Source organism: Calonectris borealis, chromosome W (assembly GCF_964195595.1).
Source record: "Calonectris borealis chromosome W, bCalBor7.hap1.2, whole genome shotgun sequence".
NCBI classification, from domain to species: domain Eukaryota; kingdom Metazoa; phylum Chordata; class Aves; order Procellariiformes; family Procellariidae; genus Calonectris; species Calonectris borealis.
The window spans coordinates 44,726,518-44,741,346 of record NC_134351.1 but is presented as its reverse complement, the minus strand read 5'-3'; the positions used below and the strand labels follow the sequence as shown (position 1 = coordinate 44,741,346).

General features: G+C 38.5%; 1 protein-coding gene across 8 annotated transcripts in view; it reads left to right on the top strand.

The window, feature by feature from the left end:
• The window catches only part of LOC142075057 (uncharacterized), a 54,231-nt gene extending 42,470 nt beyond the window's left edge, over positions 1-11,761 (top strand). For 7 of the 8 annotated variants that reach the window (XM_075136049.1, XM_075136051.1, XM_075136056.1 and 4 more), the window contains 3 exons: positions 6,231-6,326; positions 7,187-7,322; positions 9,062-11,761. In XM_075136049.1, coding sequence (XP_074992150.1) covers positions 6,231-6,326; positions 7,187-7,322; positions 9,062-9,214 — 385 coding nt within the window. In that variant the 3' untranslated portion in view covers positions 9,215-11,761. Of the gene's footprint in view, positions 1-6,175; positions 6,327-7,186; positions 7,323-9,061 lie in introns of those variants that run through there. The other variant, XM_075136057.1, reaches the window with a different exon arrangement.
• The last annotated feature ends 3,068 nt before the right edge of the window (positions 11,762-14,829 follow it).

Below are 14,829 nucleotides of genomic sequence, written 5' to 3'. Positions count from 1 at the left end.
CTGGCCCAAGGGCTACTGCCTGAACTATCTCCCGTTTAATTTGGTCAAAGGCTTGTTGTTGCTCAGGGCCCCATGTGAAATCCTTCTTCTTCCTGGTCACTTGATAGAGAGGGCTTACAATCAGGCTGTAATCTGGAATATGCATTCTCCAAAAGCCCACAACGCCTAAGAAAGCTTGTGTTTCCTTTTTGCTAGTTGGTGGGGACATGGCTGTTATTTTGTTGATCACATCCATTGGGATCTGACGACGACATCCACCTTGCCATGTTATTCCTAAAAACTGGATCTCCTGTGCAGGTCCCTTGACCTTACTTTGTTTTATGGCAAAACCAGCCTTCAGAAGAATTTGGACTATTCTCTCCCCTTTCTCAAAAACTTCTTCTGCTGTGTTGCCCCATACAATGATGTCATCAATGTATTGCAGGTGTTCTGGAGCCTCACCCTGTTCCAGTGCAGTCTGGATCAGTCCATGGCAAATGGTAGGGCTGTGTTTCCACCCCTGGGGCAGTCGGTTCCAGGTGTACTGGACGCCCCTCCAAGTGAAAGCAAACTGTGGCCTGCACTCTGCCGCCAAAGGGATTGAGAAGAACGCATTAGCGATATCATTTGTGGCGAACCACTTGGCTACCTTTGACTCCAGTTCGTATTGAAGTTCTAGCATGTCTGGCACGGCAGCACTCAGTGGCAGCGTGACTTTGTTCAGGCCACGGCAGTCTACTGTTAGGGACTGTTAAAGGGTGAGCGAGTCTTGCTGATCACTCCTTGGCTCTCCAGTCGACAAATCAGCTTATGGATGGGAAGCAGGGAGTCTTGGTTGGTGCGATATTGCCGCCAGTGCACTTTTGTGGTAGCGATTGGTACTTGTTGTTCTTCAACCCTCAGCAACCCCACAACAGAAGGGTCCTACGAGAGACCGGGTAAGGTAGACAGCTGTTTAATTTCCTCCGTCTCCAGGGCAGCTATTACAAAAGCCCACCGGTACCCTTTTGGGTCCTTGAAATACCCTCTCCTGAGGTAGTCTATGCCAAGGATGCACGGAGCCTCTGGGCCAGTCACAATGGGGTGCTTTTGCCACTCATTCCCGGTCAGGCTCACTTCGGCCTCCAATGCAGTTAACTCTTGGGATCCCCCTGTCACTCCAGAAATACAGATGGATTCTGCCCCTTCATAGCTTGATGGCATCAGGGTAGACTGTGCACCGGTGTCTACGAGAGCCTTATACTCCTGTGGGTCTGATGTGCCAGGCCATTGAATCCACACAGTCCAGTAAACCCGGTTGTCCCTTTCCTCCACCTGGCTGGAGGCAGGGCCCCTCTAGTCCTGGTCATAGTATTCCTTACTCACTTCTTGCAATCGCGAGTCCAGAATTTCTTCATTACAATCCAAAGTAAGATCAACCCTTCTACTCTGTCTGGGGAACTGTTCACTGGAAACTGGACCATCGTGAGACAGGTTTTTCCTGAAAACTGGAGCAGCATTTTTCCTTGGAGAACCCCCTTGTGTCATTGTTTTTCCTTGCAACTCACGTACCCGTGCCTCTAGGGTCAAGGTAGGTTTTCCATCCCACTGCCTCATGTCCTCTCCGTGGTTGCGCAGGTAAAACCACAGGGAGCCCCGTGGTGTGTACCTTCTATATCCTCTGTCTTGAGCAGTAGGACGCTGACTCCTAATGGCTGAGATACTGGGCTGTACATGTGGAGAATAGGACATCTCCTCTTTGAGTTGCTGGACCTCCCGGGACAGTTTCTCCACAGAAGGAGACTGTTTCTTCAAAATCCCGAAGTCTGCTAACCACCTCATCCACCGTTGGTGCTTCTTCCGCTTTCCAGGAAAGTACTGCCAACGAACTGGCATATGACGCTGGTGCGCTCCGTACCAACTTCTGCCACATGGGTCGCGTGCACTGGACTTCATCTGGATCTTTGGGCATTTGGTTGTTGTCCAGGTCACTATAAACCATCTCCAGCATGGCTAATTCTCTCAGGTACTCGATACCTCTCCATAGTGGTCCACTTGCCTAGGCGATATATAACATCATCTTTGAAGGGATACCTTTCCTTCACGCCTGATAGGAGTCGCCTCCAGAGGCTGAGGACTTGTGCCCGTTTTCCAATCGCTTTGTCAATGCCCCCTTCCCTAGCAAGGGTTCCCAGCTGTTTGGCTTCCTTCCCCTCTAATTCCAGGCTACTGGCCCCATTATCCCAGCATCGGAGCAGCCAGGTGACAATATGCTCGCCTGAACGATGACTGAAATCTTTTTGCATATCTCACAACTCACGCAGGGATAGGGATCAGGTGGTTTCTGTCTCGTTTAGGAGTTCTTCTTTTTCTTCCTCCTCCCCTCCTCGTGATGGCCCTGCTTTTTCATCATTCCTTTCTAAATGACCTGACTTCCGCTTCCAAGATTTCCTCTTCTGTACAGGGGTGACTGATACCAGCAAGGGTTGGTCCTCTGGTTCAGCTGCAGTGCCCGTCGCGGGGGTTGGAGTAGCCGCAGTGCTTGTCATTTTGTCATCAGATCCGGAGACCTTCTTTCCCCCTTGAGGGTTCTGAATAGTGTTGAACAGGGCTCGGTAGGCGTGGGCCAGGCCCCTTCACATTGTAGTAATCTGGGTCTCTCTGGAATTGCCAGGGTGACAGCATACGTTTTCCAAATATTTTACTAGTTTTTCAGCATTCTGCACTTGTTCAGGGGTGACGCTTCAAAACATTGGAGGTGCCCACTGTCCTAGGCACTTGCCCATACTATCCCACACACCCTGCTACTCATAACTATCCAGCCTCAGGGCAGATCTCTGGGTGGTATTCAATAGTTGTTTAACCTTAAACAAGGCCTGAAACACACTCAGGAGACATAGCAATAGGAACATGCTGGTTTGAACATCCCAGGGATATTCAAAATCCTCAAGAGCTATTGTAATCAGCCTGGAGGAGAAGGGGAAGGTGAAGGAAGCTGTCTCCCCCGTAAATTGGCTCTTCAAGGAGAAGAGGTAAAAAGTGTAATTACTAATAGTTTCCGAGAGATAGCTCCTGAAGCACAGGGATGACGGCAGTGCTTAGTACAGTCTCCTGACCAATAATTTTATCATATCATAAAGCCAGTGTTAGACAGTTTAGCAAAGCGATGACCTTAATCCATCTCCCAGAGATGATAAACCCCACGTAAATACTGATTATCAGCAGTATATACAGCCAGTAAGAGGTGCTATATACCAAATCTCCAAGTACAGATCCAACAACTCTGAGAGCAAATAAACCAACATTGTGACCAGTGACTACTAAACTGATATAATGAATGCTTATAACAAATTTGTTTTAACCCGTTCGGGTCAGATGTGTCGTTATCTCAACCCTTCGTGCCCCACGTTGGGCGCCAAAAAGGACTGTCGTGGTTTAACCTGGCAGGCAGCCAAACACCACGCAGCTGCTCGCTCGCTCCCCACCCCCAGTGGGATGGGCTACAGAATCGGGGAGGAAAAAAAAAAAAAAAGAACTCGTGGATTGAGATAAAGACAGTTTAATAGAACAGAAAAAGAAATAATAATAATAATAATAATGGGATACACAAAGTGAGTGATGCACATTGCAGTTGCTCACCACCCGCGCTGACCGATAACCAAGTAGGGATCGGTACTTCCTGGATCACGCCTACCATTCATATACTGAGCATGACGTCACACGGTATGGAATACCCCATTAGCCAGCTGGGCCAGCTGTCCCGGCTGTGCTCCTTCCCAGCGCTTGGTAGAGCATGGAAGCTGAATGTCCTTGACTAGCAGGGTACTTAACACACTGATGTTTTCAGTTGTTGCTGTCAACATTCTTCTCATACTAAATCCAAAACAGAGCACTAGGAAGAAATTTAACTCTATCCCAGCCAAAACCAAGACACTAGCTGAAGGAAGAGACACTGACCAGAGGAAGAGGAGAATCTGGCTCCTTTTCCAAGAGACATCTACAGGTCAGCAAAGGCGATAGGTAGGGGCTTTGTCCAAAGAGAAGACTTCTTGATGGCTGAAGTGGTATCTTCCTTTGTAACCCAGTAATGGCCCAACCTGAAGTTGGTAATATCAAGTCCAGTCAGTCTTACCCATTAAATATTGTCTGTCTGGGATTTTTTCTTAATTTTTTGCTTTTTTTTTTTTACCTAAAGAAGGCAGAGGGACCCCATATATTCCACTGGCAATTTCTGCTGGCATTAGCAAGGCTTAGATTCCATCAGGGTCAAAAACAAAATTTGTGCCTTAATTAGGGGTAAACAGAATATGAAGAGGCTGAAAGCTACCTCTTTTTCCAGGGAGTTGGTTCACACTGCCACCATTCTTCCAAGTACTGCTAGTTGGAGACAGGTGTTGAGAAATCTCTCTGCCCCAAAGCTTCTCTCTGTCTCAGAATTAAAAGATCCTAGCAGTGCTAGACCCAGTGTTGGTCTAAGGCAAATCTTGGAGCCGTTCCTAGTTAACTTTATTTAAATCAACCGGAATTTGCCTCCAGTCATGAGCCTGTGGGATTTTTCCTTTGAGACAAGAATGTTAGTTCTGTGTATGATTTAGAGACATGGGATCACTATCAAAGTTTTCAAACTTCTTTTTCTTAATTTTTGCTGTATTAGTTTTGCCTAAGAGTTTTATTAAAAACAGGTGCACAAAAATCTTTTTATAGACAAATGTAACATAGAGATAGGAATGCTGTCAGACACAGCTGTAGTTCTTCAACTTGAAATATGAAAAGCAGAAACTGAAAATTAGATTTCATGAATAAACAGTTTCTAGTTTGAACGCAATTACTAGGGCACTTACTTGGTTGCTCACAGATATGTATGCAGAAAAGCAAAATAAAGTGGAGATGTACTCAATGTAGACCAAGTGGGAGCACTGTCAGAATAATATATTCATTTCCAATATCCTAATTTGAAAAAAGGTGATGATAAATGTGAGGATGTTCAAAATGAGGTGCATGTTAACCAGTGAACAGCTGATCAATGATTGTGGGTTTTTTTTTTCCATGATTTTGAGACCACTTTATATTTTTGTTTACCAAGGATCGAATCAAACTTAAGAGCTTGCTGAACAAAATAGTTATGAACTTTTGTCCTGTGCAGCTTCAGGAGGTCAGGCTAGATGATATTGTCAGAGTATGAATCCAGATAATGATACTAGGTATATCTTAATATATCCTTTTGTAATTTATCTAATAACTGTTGTTTTCTTGGTCTTTCTAAATATTAAAGAAATTAGGTGTGAATTGAAAAAGCTGGTATGCGTAATTGTAGATTTTGTGCTGTATCTTCAAGTGCCCTGTCAATTAGTTTTTAATTTCCCTGGTTTTTTTGATGGTTCTTCCTGTCTGCTTTTCCTGCTCTATGAAGAGGTGATAGGAAAGAGTCATCTTACTTTGACAGAGATAGGTTCTACGTTTACATTGAATGAAGCTTTACTTGCTCAGTTTTTACTTTATTTTAACATGTGCCTCAGTGTGTTTGCAACCAGTTATTTAATGTTCTGTTCTATTAGAGATCAGACTCCATAACAGCAACTTCAGCAAATTCCATACATTTGTGTAAAACAGCTATTTTGTAAAATACTAAGAGCTCTTCAGTGCGTTATAGAATGATACATAGGTTTGCTGAGCATGAACTGCTAGGAAAACAATAGATATTAACTTATTCATTTTGATTTTGACAACAGCTTAAGCTTCATTTTGCACTGTTTGCTTCTAAACCAATAGGAATGCTAGCTTATGTATTCAGGAATTAAACTTCAGTCAAGCTGAACTGAAATTCCGGTGATCTTAAGCTTGTAATGTTAAGTTTTGGTGTTTGTATTGCTCAAGTTATGCCTTTTGTCTTAATGTGGCTTTTCATTCAATTGGATTCTTTTCCTGACTGAAGAAACTCTTACTTAATACAGGATTAGTGAATTCAGTGTGTTTCCATTGTTATCAGGTATAAGTACAAGCATGTGAGGATAAACATAAAACTAAAATCTGAAAGGGCACAACTTTTTTTTTCCTACTTCCCACTTCCATTCTCCCCTTTCCCATCAAACTGAAACATATGAAAATTTTTTTTTTTGCTTTGTACACTTCATATATTATTGGTGATATATACTGTTAAATTCAGGGATATTTATTTAGTTGTGTCAGATCATTTTAAGAGCTTTCTGTTTTTATGCAGTTCCTGAGTTTATTATTTTTCTTCTTTGGTGATCTTGAATTTCTTGGTCCTCCAGAGAAAGGCGTATAAGGAAGAGCAGAAGTCCCTCCAAGTCTCCCAAAACATCTAAAACAACAAAAAGAAAGTCTTCACAGACTCCTTCTCCGAGAAGGTCGGTTTGATATAAACATAAAAGTTAATGAGCAGTAAAGGAGGAAAAAGTTATAGTATTTTTGTTAAATTGAAATATGACATAGAGATCAGTGTTATGAAAGGAGCTAACTCAGTTTGTGTTTCTTCTGGATTTTTTTTGTTATGCAAGAAGCTCTTTAATAATAATTTTATTTTCTAAGGAAAAGGTTTGTTTTTCAATAAACAGAACACTAGAAGGTGGATGCAGATACATATATTGAAAACAATTTGGGAAGTATTTTCATTGATTTACTGACTTTTCACTAGTCATCTCAGATAATTTTAATTGGTCGGTATGATTCAGTTCTAATTTAAAACAAAACAAAAAAAACACGTCATGGATTTGATCTTTGGTATGCTTTCAATTAGAGAGTTTTATATCTGTTAGCGATGCAAATTTGCTTCAAATCAATAAAAGCCCTTCATTGGATACAGATTAATTTGGTTTTCTCTTTGCAAATACCATGTATACTGAACACGTGTTCTTTAGCTCTCTTCAATCAAAAATTCCCCTTGTCTTTATGAAGGGGTTTTTGTTATGTTTTGGGAGTGTGTTTGTTTTTTTGTTTGTTTGTTTTGTTTGTTTTTGTTTGTTTGGGTTTTTTGTTTGTTTTGTTTTGTTTTTTGGGTTTTTTTTGGAAACCCCCCAGATGAGAGTTTAGTTTGCAGTTAAATGGTTTGAAGGTGACTGAACCTTTCTGAAGGAAAGCAAACCAGGATACCAACATTCTTAGTTACTGTACTGTGCAATTTACTGTACAGTACACTCAAGTATGCATTGGTAGTACATTTGTTGCTGTTGGATCAAATTCTGATTTGAGTAAAAATTTTCTTAAACAGAAACAAGAAAGAAAGAAAAAGAGTAAAGGATACAAATAATGAAAGAAGAGAAAGGGAATGCTCTACCTCCAAGAAAAAAAGCAGTAAAGAAAAAGAGGGAAAGGAGAAATCTGACAAAAGCACCACTATTTTGAAGGTAAGCTGTGTGACCAAGTGATAAGCAGAGTGGAGTGCTGCAAGTGGAATGATTATTGGAATTCCCTCCCTTCTTTTTCTTTCTTTTCCTCACCCTTTTTCCCCTGTTTTTCTTACCAAATTATTGCCACTTGGGTTTAGGTTTTGCCAGTCGGAGACATGAAAGTCATTCTCCAGTTGATGTTAGGCCAGTTTGAGAAGTCTGTGTGTTTGAACTTTACTGGACCTATAGGAGCTTGTGTGAATAGGTTATGGAAACACTTTGTTTTCCTTTCGCTCTCTTTTCTGTTCTGTGCCATATGTTAGGAGTTGGCTGGCTGCCTATCTGTATGAGCAGGCAGGAAGCAGACTGTGTAACTAAGCAGCAGGGTTCAGGGTTAGCTTGGTTGTGTCGTGGTTTAACCCCAGCCGGCAACTAAGCACCACACAGCCACTCGCTCACTCCCCCACGGTGGGATGGGGGAGAGTAAAAGTGAGATGGGAAGGGTAAAAGTGAGAAAACTCATGGGTTGAGATAAAGACAGTTTAATAGGGAAAGCAAAAGCTGCGCGCGCAAGCAAAGCAAACCAAGGAATTCATTCACTACTTCCCATTGGCAGGCAGGTGTTCAGCCATCTCCAGGAAAGTAGGGCTCCATCATGCGTAACGGTTACTTGGGAAGACAAACGCCATCACTCCGAAGTTCCCCCCCTTCCTCCTTCTTCCCCCAGCCTTATATGCTGAGCATGACATCATATGGTATGGAATATCCCTTTGGTCAGTTGGGGTCAGCTGTCCCAGCTGTGTCCCCTCCCAACTTCTTGTGCACCCCCAGCCTCCTTGCTGGTGGGGTGGTGTGAGAAGCAGAGAAGACCTTGACTCTGTGTAAGCACTGCTCAGCAGTAACCAAAACATCCCTGTGTTATCAACGCTGTTTTCAGCACAAATCCAAAACATAGCCCCATATTAGCTTCTGTGAAGAAAATTAACTCTATCCCAGCCAAAACCAGCACAGGCTGTCAAGCTGAAAAGATTTTTAATAAACTTTCACTCTGTGGTTCAGCCTCTCCCTTGGTTGCTTTGGTCCTGGGCTGCATATTGGACTCTCCAGGAGTAAAGTTGAAGATTTGGGGAAGAGCAGTATGGGATTTTTCCCTTGCAAAATAAAGGTGGTGTGATTAAGAAAAGAAACATCTTCAAATTGTTTAATCTTAGAATTTGAAAAGCAGCATGCCTTTAAAGAGTAGTTTGTGGTACTCTGAATTATTCAGCTGTTATAAAACAGCTGATTTAGGTGACTCTGTCCACATGCTTAAATAATTGTCTTACCCAAGAATTCTCTTAAAATTTATCAGTTACCTGACAAAAAATATGAAAGAAAAATTGTAATCCTGTTTTATTTAGAAAATATGGTGAAGTCTTAATTTCTGGAGCTGTTTCTCATAGGTCCCACGATGCTGCTTATTCTGTTTTACCTGAGTATTGATGATAAAGACAGATGACTTTATGGCAATGATTTCTTGGGTGATGCATTGTTATGAGTGCCTAACTTCAGCCAATGGAAAAGAAAGCTTTTTTTTTTTTTTTTTAAAAAAAAAAAAAAAAGAGCTGACACCTTTATTCTGAAAATTGCTGAGACAAGATAGGTGTGTAGAAATTGAGGCAATCAAAATACCAAGAGTTGGTTGGAAGTCGTATCCTGTAATGCTAAGAGTATGATTATTTTTTTTTTTTTTTGTAAAATAATTTTATCTTTGGTAGGACAAAGATCACACTAAAGAGGATCTGAATTCAGAAACTGACAAGGAAGTAGGCAATAGAGATACACAAAGGACAGATGAAGTCAAACTACAACAGAATGGGAACTGTCAACCAAATGACGAAAACCTCTCAGTTAAAATGGAAGAGGTTTAAAACGAAGAATGGACCTCTGACTCAACTAAGGAATGAAATCCAAAGCTTTTTATTTCCCAGAATGAGGAAGAAAATGTCAAAGCAATCAACCTGAACATGGTGATAGTACTAGTAGCTCTTCCAATTCTTGCGATAGCTTCATTGATTTCTTGCTGTAAAGCAAGAGAGCATGGACCAGTAGTTATACCATGAAAAGGCAGATGCCATCAGAACTATTCATCTCTGAAAATCCATGCATTTCCATGATGGCTGTGCTTATTTGTAAAATGATTTACGTTATTTTTGCCATAAGCTGTTACAAATAAGTAGAAACTGAAAGATGTAAACCTGTACTATCCAAAAAAAGCTGAAGATATGCATTGAAGGTTGTTTAAAATACTGCTCGTTGATGAATTTTGTATTGTTTTACTTTGTGGGTTAAAAAAATCCACAAAAACTTCAATGTGTACTGTTTGATGTGCTTGGAAATGGTGCATAAATATACACAATTTCTTTTGTTGTAAATGAAAACTATAGAAAAAGGGTTTTTAAACATAAACACAGTTTTACAGTTCTTATATTAAATGCCCACTGACTAGTTTGTTTTTCATTTGCTCACTGCTTGGTATTCTTGGGTTTTATTTAAAACAATTTCTTACTAATATCCCTAAAATGAATATTTCTTTTAAAGTATTTGAACAATGCATGCTACTTTTCTGTTCCCAAAAGGAACATTGCTGTGTTATAGATAATAAGTTAGCTTACTGGGTTATTTTGGGGTTGTTTTGTTTTCTTGTTTTCTTTTGTCCTTCCAGAAGTGAGCACATCTGTATGATATTATTAGAACTTACAGCTTTGTTCTGAGCCGTACTGCAGTGTGTCTGTTCAGCTGTAAATGGTACAGGTGCCATTATGAAAATAATTTTTTTCTTATTTGCTTAAAAAAAAAATGGGAGCACAAGCAGAAGCTTTAGTGCCTTCTTAAAACAATGTGGTATTTTCTAGAAATGTATATGTGCTATTACTCATTTTCAGCTAAATCTTACATGATCTCTATTGCTATTTTGCCACCACCATACTGTAGACAAGAATGCAAGTGATTTGTCAGAACAATTGTTTGATTCACTTGTTAAAATACTAAAGCTCCATTTTTACTTTTTTTTTTAGAAGCGATTTATAGGTGAAAGCAAAGATGCATTTTGGGTACCACCACTGTACAAAAGTAGTAGCTGAATACAAAGCATTTTCTGATCACCTGCATCAGACAGCCCTTTAGACATTTAATCTACATTTGGATGGCCTTGTTACCTCTCCATCATCATCTCTCATACCTGTTGGGTGATATAAAAGGAATCGTATGCAAAGCTGAGGGGATAAATAATTTGGGAAAAAAGAGTTCTAATTTACACAGGAGTTATATGGTAGAGATTCTTTTTTCATTCTTTAAAGAGAAAGCATGTAAGAAGAGAATGACAAAGCAAATATTTTTGTCAAGGTAAAACATGGCTTGTACTCTCTGAACTAATTTAATCAGTTTCATCATTGTGAGATTTCTTAAGAGTCATACCTTTAAAATTTATACCTAAAATCAAGTAGATTATTTTTAATACAACTTAATACAATCAAATGACTTAATTGCCTTACCTCATGGGAAGAGTTCTTTCTTTCAGTTAAAAAAAACTTAATAGCATATTAGCTATTTGCTTTCAATTTGTTTTTCTTTTCCTTTGCATAGTTGATTCTTACAAAAAAAAAAAATAAAAAGCAAAGCTTATTACAGGGAATGAAAAATTTGCCCAATTCCTAAGGTAATGAAACCCAATTTGATTGTGAAGCTGCTTCATCACTCTTTTTTTTTTTTTATAGGATTTTATGTTCTTGCCACTGTGTAAATTTAAGACTACAGAAAATGCTTTACCATGTAAAGTATAGACAGTCATTTTTGTGATGTTTAAGCCACATGCTGTTGACTGGTAAACAGCTTATTCTGATAAAAGAATGACAAATATGTATGCTTATAGAAAGACTGTGAAGGATTGTGTCTTGCAACAACAGCTGTCTTATTTATGATGTGTAAGTAGCATAGAGCAAAGAGATTCTTTGTATACTTGTTATCTTTGGTACCATTTCACTAATAAAATTAAGTATTTTAGAGGGTAGTTTGTGCTGATACATACTTTTAGTTGATCTGATCTTATTCAGGCAGCTTCTTTGATTTGAAATGTGGATACAAGTGAAAATATACATGTATTATTTATAATATCTTTGAAAAGCTAAGTTTTTCCTTTGGGATAAATTAGAATTCTTGCAGTGTATCATGTTTCAGCTGAGATTAGTTTGATTTCCTGAGTTTTGTTATCCTGAAATTGCATAGCTCTATTATATAGCAGTTACAGAATATGTAAAGGATTGTGTACAGTTAGCTAAGAAACATGCCTTTGAAAATTAATAGTTAAGGATGGCAGCCTTACTAGCTAACTTATCACATGTGTAAGTCCATATGCAGCACATTGTTATATTGTATGTGAATTAATGGTTCCTTTACAAAAAGTTGTTTGGTTTGTTTTTTTTTTTAAAAGGTGAACAAACAAACAAACAAAAGAAAATCCACCAAACACATAAATTTCCTCCCCACCCCAAGTCATATTTTCTTACAAATGCTGTATTTTCTGGTTTTGCTTTGTAAATACTGTGCAGATCTGTGAAGTAGTTAAGTTATATCTATTCGTATTAGGTGTTTTACGGTTCCCCTCTTCCTAAAAAGCCACCACTAGAGAACTATTATTCTGTAAAATGCCTATCTCTGCAGAGGGTAGCTCATTTTTAAACCAGTAGCATAGCACAGTAATGAAGTTCCTGCTTGTTCCGCCAGGATTGTATGCATCATCCATTAAATGTGTACATCTTCCACTGGAAGTTCATTGCCTTCATCGTTAATAAGTTTGCATGCTGCGCTGCCATGTCAGGTTGTTTGGTTTTGCACTTTATAAATGAGATGAAATTGAGTGGAGGTTTTGAGAACAGTGTAGTTCATGATAGCTGTATTGTTTTAAATGTAATTTCATTTGAATCAGCCTTTATTTGAAAAAGTTGTGACTCGTAATTGCTCAGAAAAGTGATATTGTGCCATTTTGCTAAGACCATGTAAAGCACTTATTTGGAAGCTTCCATTAGTGACCACAGTTATTTCACAACAGTGTTTCTGGAAAACAGATAGGATTTTTCTTTGGATTTTAAAAGAGGAAGGTAGCAGAAGACAACTGCTGGTGGATGAAGCAGGATTCCAAGCTCAAAATAGAGGTGGCTGTGACTTAGATAAATTCATTGAAGTAAATGGTAAACCCAGATGTGAGGGATGAAATTTTGTTTGCAAACACTGTTAATAGTATGGTGTGTAAAAAATCTTGGATTTCAGAATTAGAACTAAGAGGGGAAAAAAGCACTTAAGTTGGAAACTAGAAACATCTGAACAATGCCTGAGAAATCGGTGAGACGTGGGTTCTGCCTACTCATTAGTCACCCGCTAATTTCTTTGATTGCAATTTCAGATAGATACATCTGAACTAGCTTTAAATTAGCTGGCTAACAGTGGCAACCTACATACAGCTTGGATTCTGAAATGAGCTGACCATTTGAGTGCATTTACTCTGCTGCTAAGAAGGTAAATTCTGCAGTCTGAAGCATGCTTGTCATTGCTTGCTAGTGTTCTCCAGCCCAGTTACATCTAAGGCAATACCTGAAATTAATTTGAAACTCTGCAAATCTGTTTGTTACGTGGTAGCTTATCTGTGTTGCCCTTAGCTTGAACTGGTATTTTGTAATAGTTTTTAGATTTAGGGATTTCTGTGATTTTTCTTTTGGTCTAAGGAAGAGATAATAAGTAAAGGCTGCTTTGTATGATACAAATTCTTGTATACTGCATACTTGTCCTTATTACTGTGATCAGTTATTTTTTTCATTCATGTGTATGACTGTTGCGAGCAGTAATGCCATAACGATGTGTGTATCTTCTACTTTCAGGTCTGAAGCATCTCTGCATCACTGTCTTTTTGTTAGTTTGTAATGAAATTTTTTTTTCTTAGTTTGAAAATTGCATTATAATGGTAAACCATATAATTTTAAAGACGTGAATTCTGAACAACGAAGTGTTGCAAATTGGGGCATATTATGGGTCCCGTCTGCCACTTGGTGATACTTTCAGTTTTATAGCAATGGATTATTGCCTTTGGTGTTATCATAATTTTAAAAGTGAGAATTGGACTTAGTGACACAAATGCTGAGATCTGTAAATGGCTAAAATAATGTAAATCAGTAGGTGCTCAGTTCAGAGAGATGTAGTTTTCTCCCCAGAGAATGGAGTGTGGACAGTTGAAATTTGTAGATACTGTTAGTGTTATTACCTAAAGAGAATCTAAAACTTAATTTTGTTTGCTAATATGTAAACAGAAAAAAAAGTTTTCAGCCTGTACCTTAGGTTTATTTTTATATGTTGAAAAGTGTAATTAAAATAATATTGAAAACTAAAAGCACTGTATAAAAGGGGTTTTTTTTTAATGTAAGAGAAATATACTTTCAATTGTGTTTAATTTTAAACTTCTCAAAAATGTCTCTGCATGTGGTATTGATTTTTATTTCAAATTCAAGAATGCTTCATTTGTAGGTAAGTCCTATTGCAGGATCTGAGCATGTTAGTATGGGGTTTTCTTCTGTACTCTCTTCAATATAAAACAGCTTAATAAACTTGTCTGACAATATGCAGAGGCAGCTACTTTCCCCCTAGTTTGAGGAGACACAGCTCTAACTTCGATTCTGTACTGTTTAAGTAAATACTACAGTTGAGAAGCTATGAACTTCAGTTTTCACAATGTTTTCTGAAACCATGAACTATTACTATCCAAGGGGGGGGGGGATTAAAAAAAAATTGTCATGGCAGTTTTATGATTGTTGAGCTTAATACAGGAGGACACTGACAGCAAAAATGAGTTTTTAGCTGTTTATATATTTTCTTCTGGAAAGTTTCAGCTTACAGTTATTTTTTATTAGTTACATTTTTTCCATTAATCTAGTGCCAAATAATTACTCACTAAAGCAGGAAATAGAAATAAAGAGAAATTATTTTTAGAGGAGGTGATTGAAAATTGACTAAAAAAGTAAGTCTTTTAAAATCAAACTTTTTTGTGTATATGGCTCGTTTGTCTACTTGTTTTAAGAAAACAGGCAGACATGAATGTTAGTATTAGTCTTTCCTTAAGTGTGCTGCTTCAGTTTCAGACCTGGGGAAGACTCCATGCTTCTCCTCCTCTTCTGTTTTTCTCTCTATAAATCTTACATTTCTTTTTAAAGATAGAGCCTAAAGAAAACCTTTAATTTTAAAGTAATATTTTAAAGGGTTTATTCAGATTACTGGATTTAGAAGTTCAAAGCAAATGCATTGGTCCGCATGAAATGTGAACATCGAACAAATGTATAATCATCTGCTTTCATCAGATTTGTGTATTACTGTGGTGACCTAGCATTTTCCATAATTGCTCTTCTGCTTTGTTGAATTTTTAGGGGATACTATTATTTTATTAAGACTTGTTTAATGAGTCTTCTGAGCTGTTAATTACTTGTCTTTCTACTAGCTTGGCATTTTC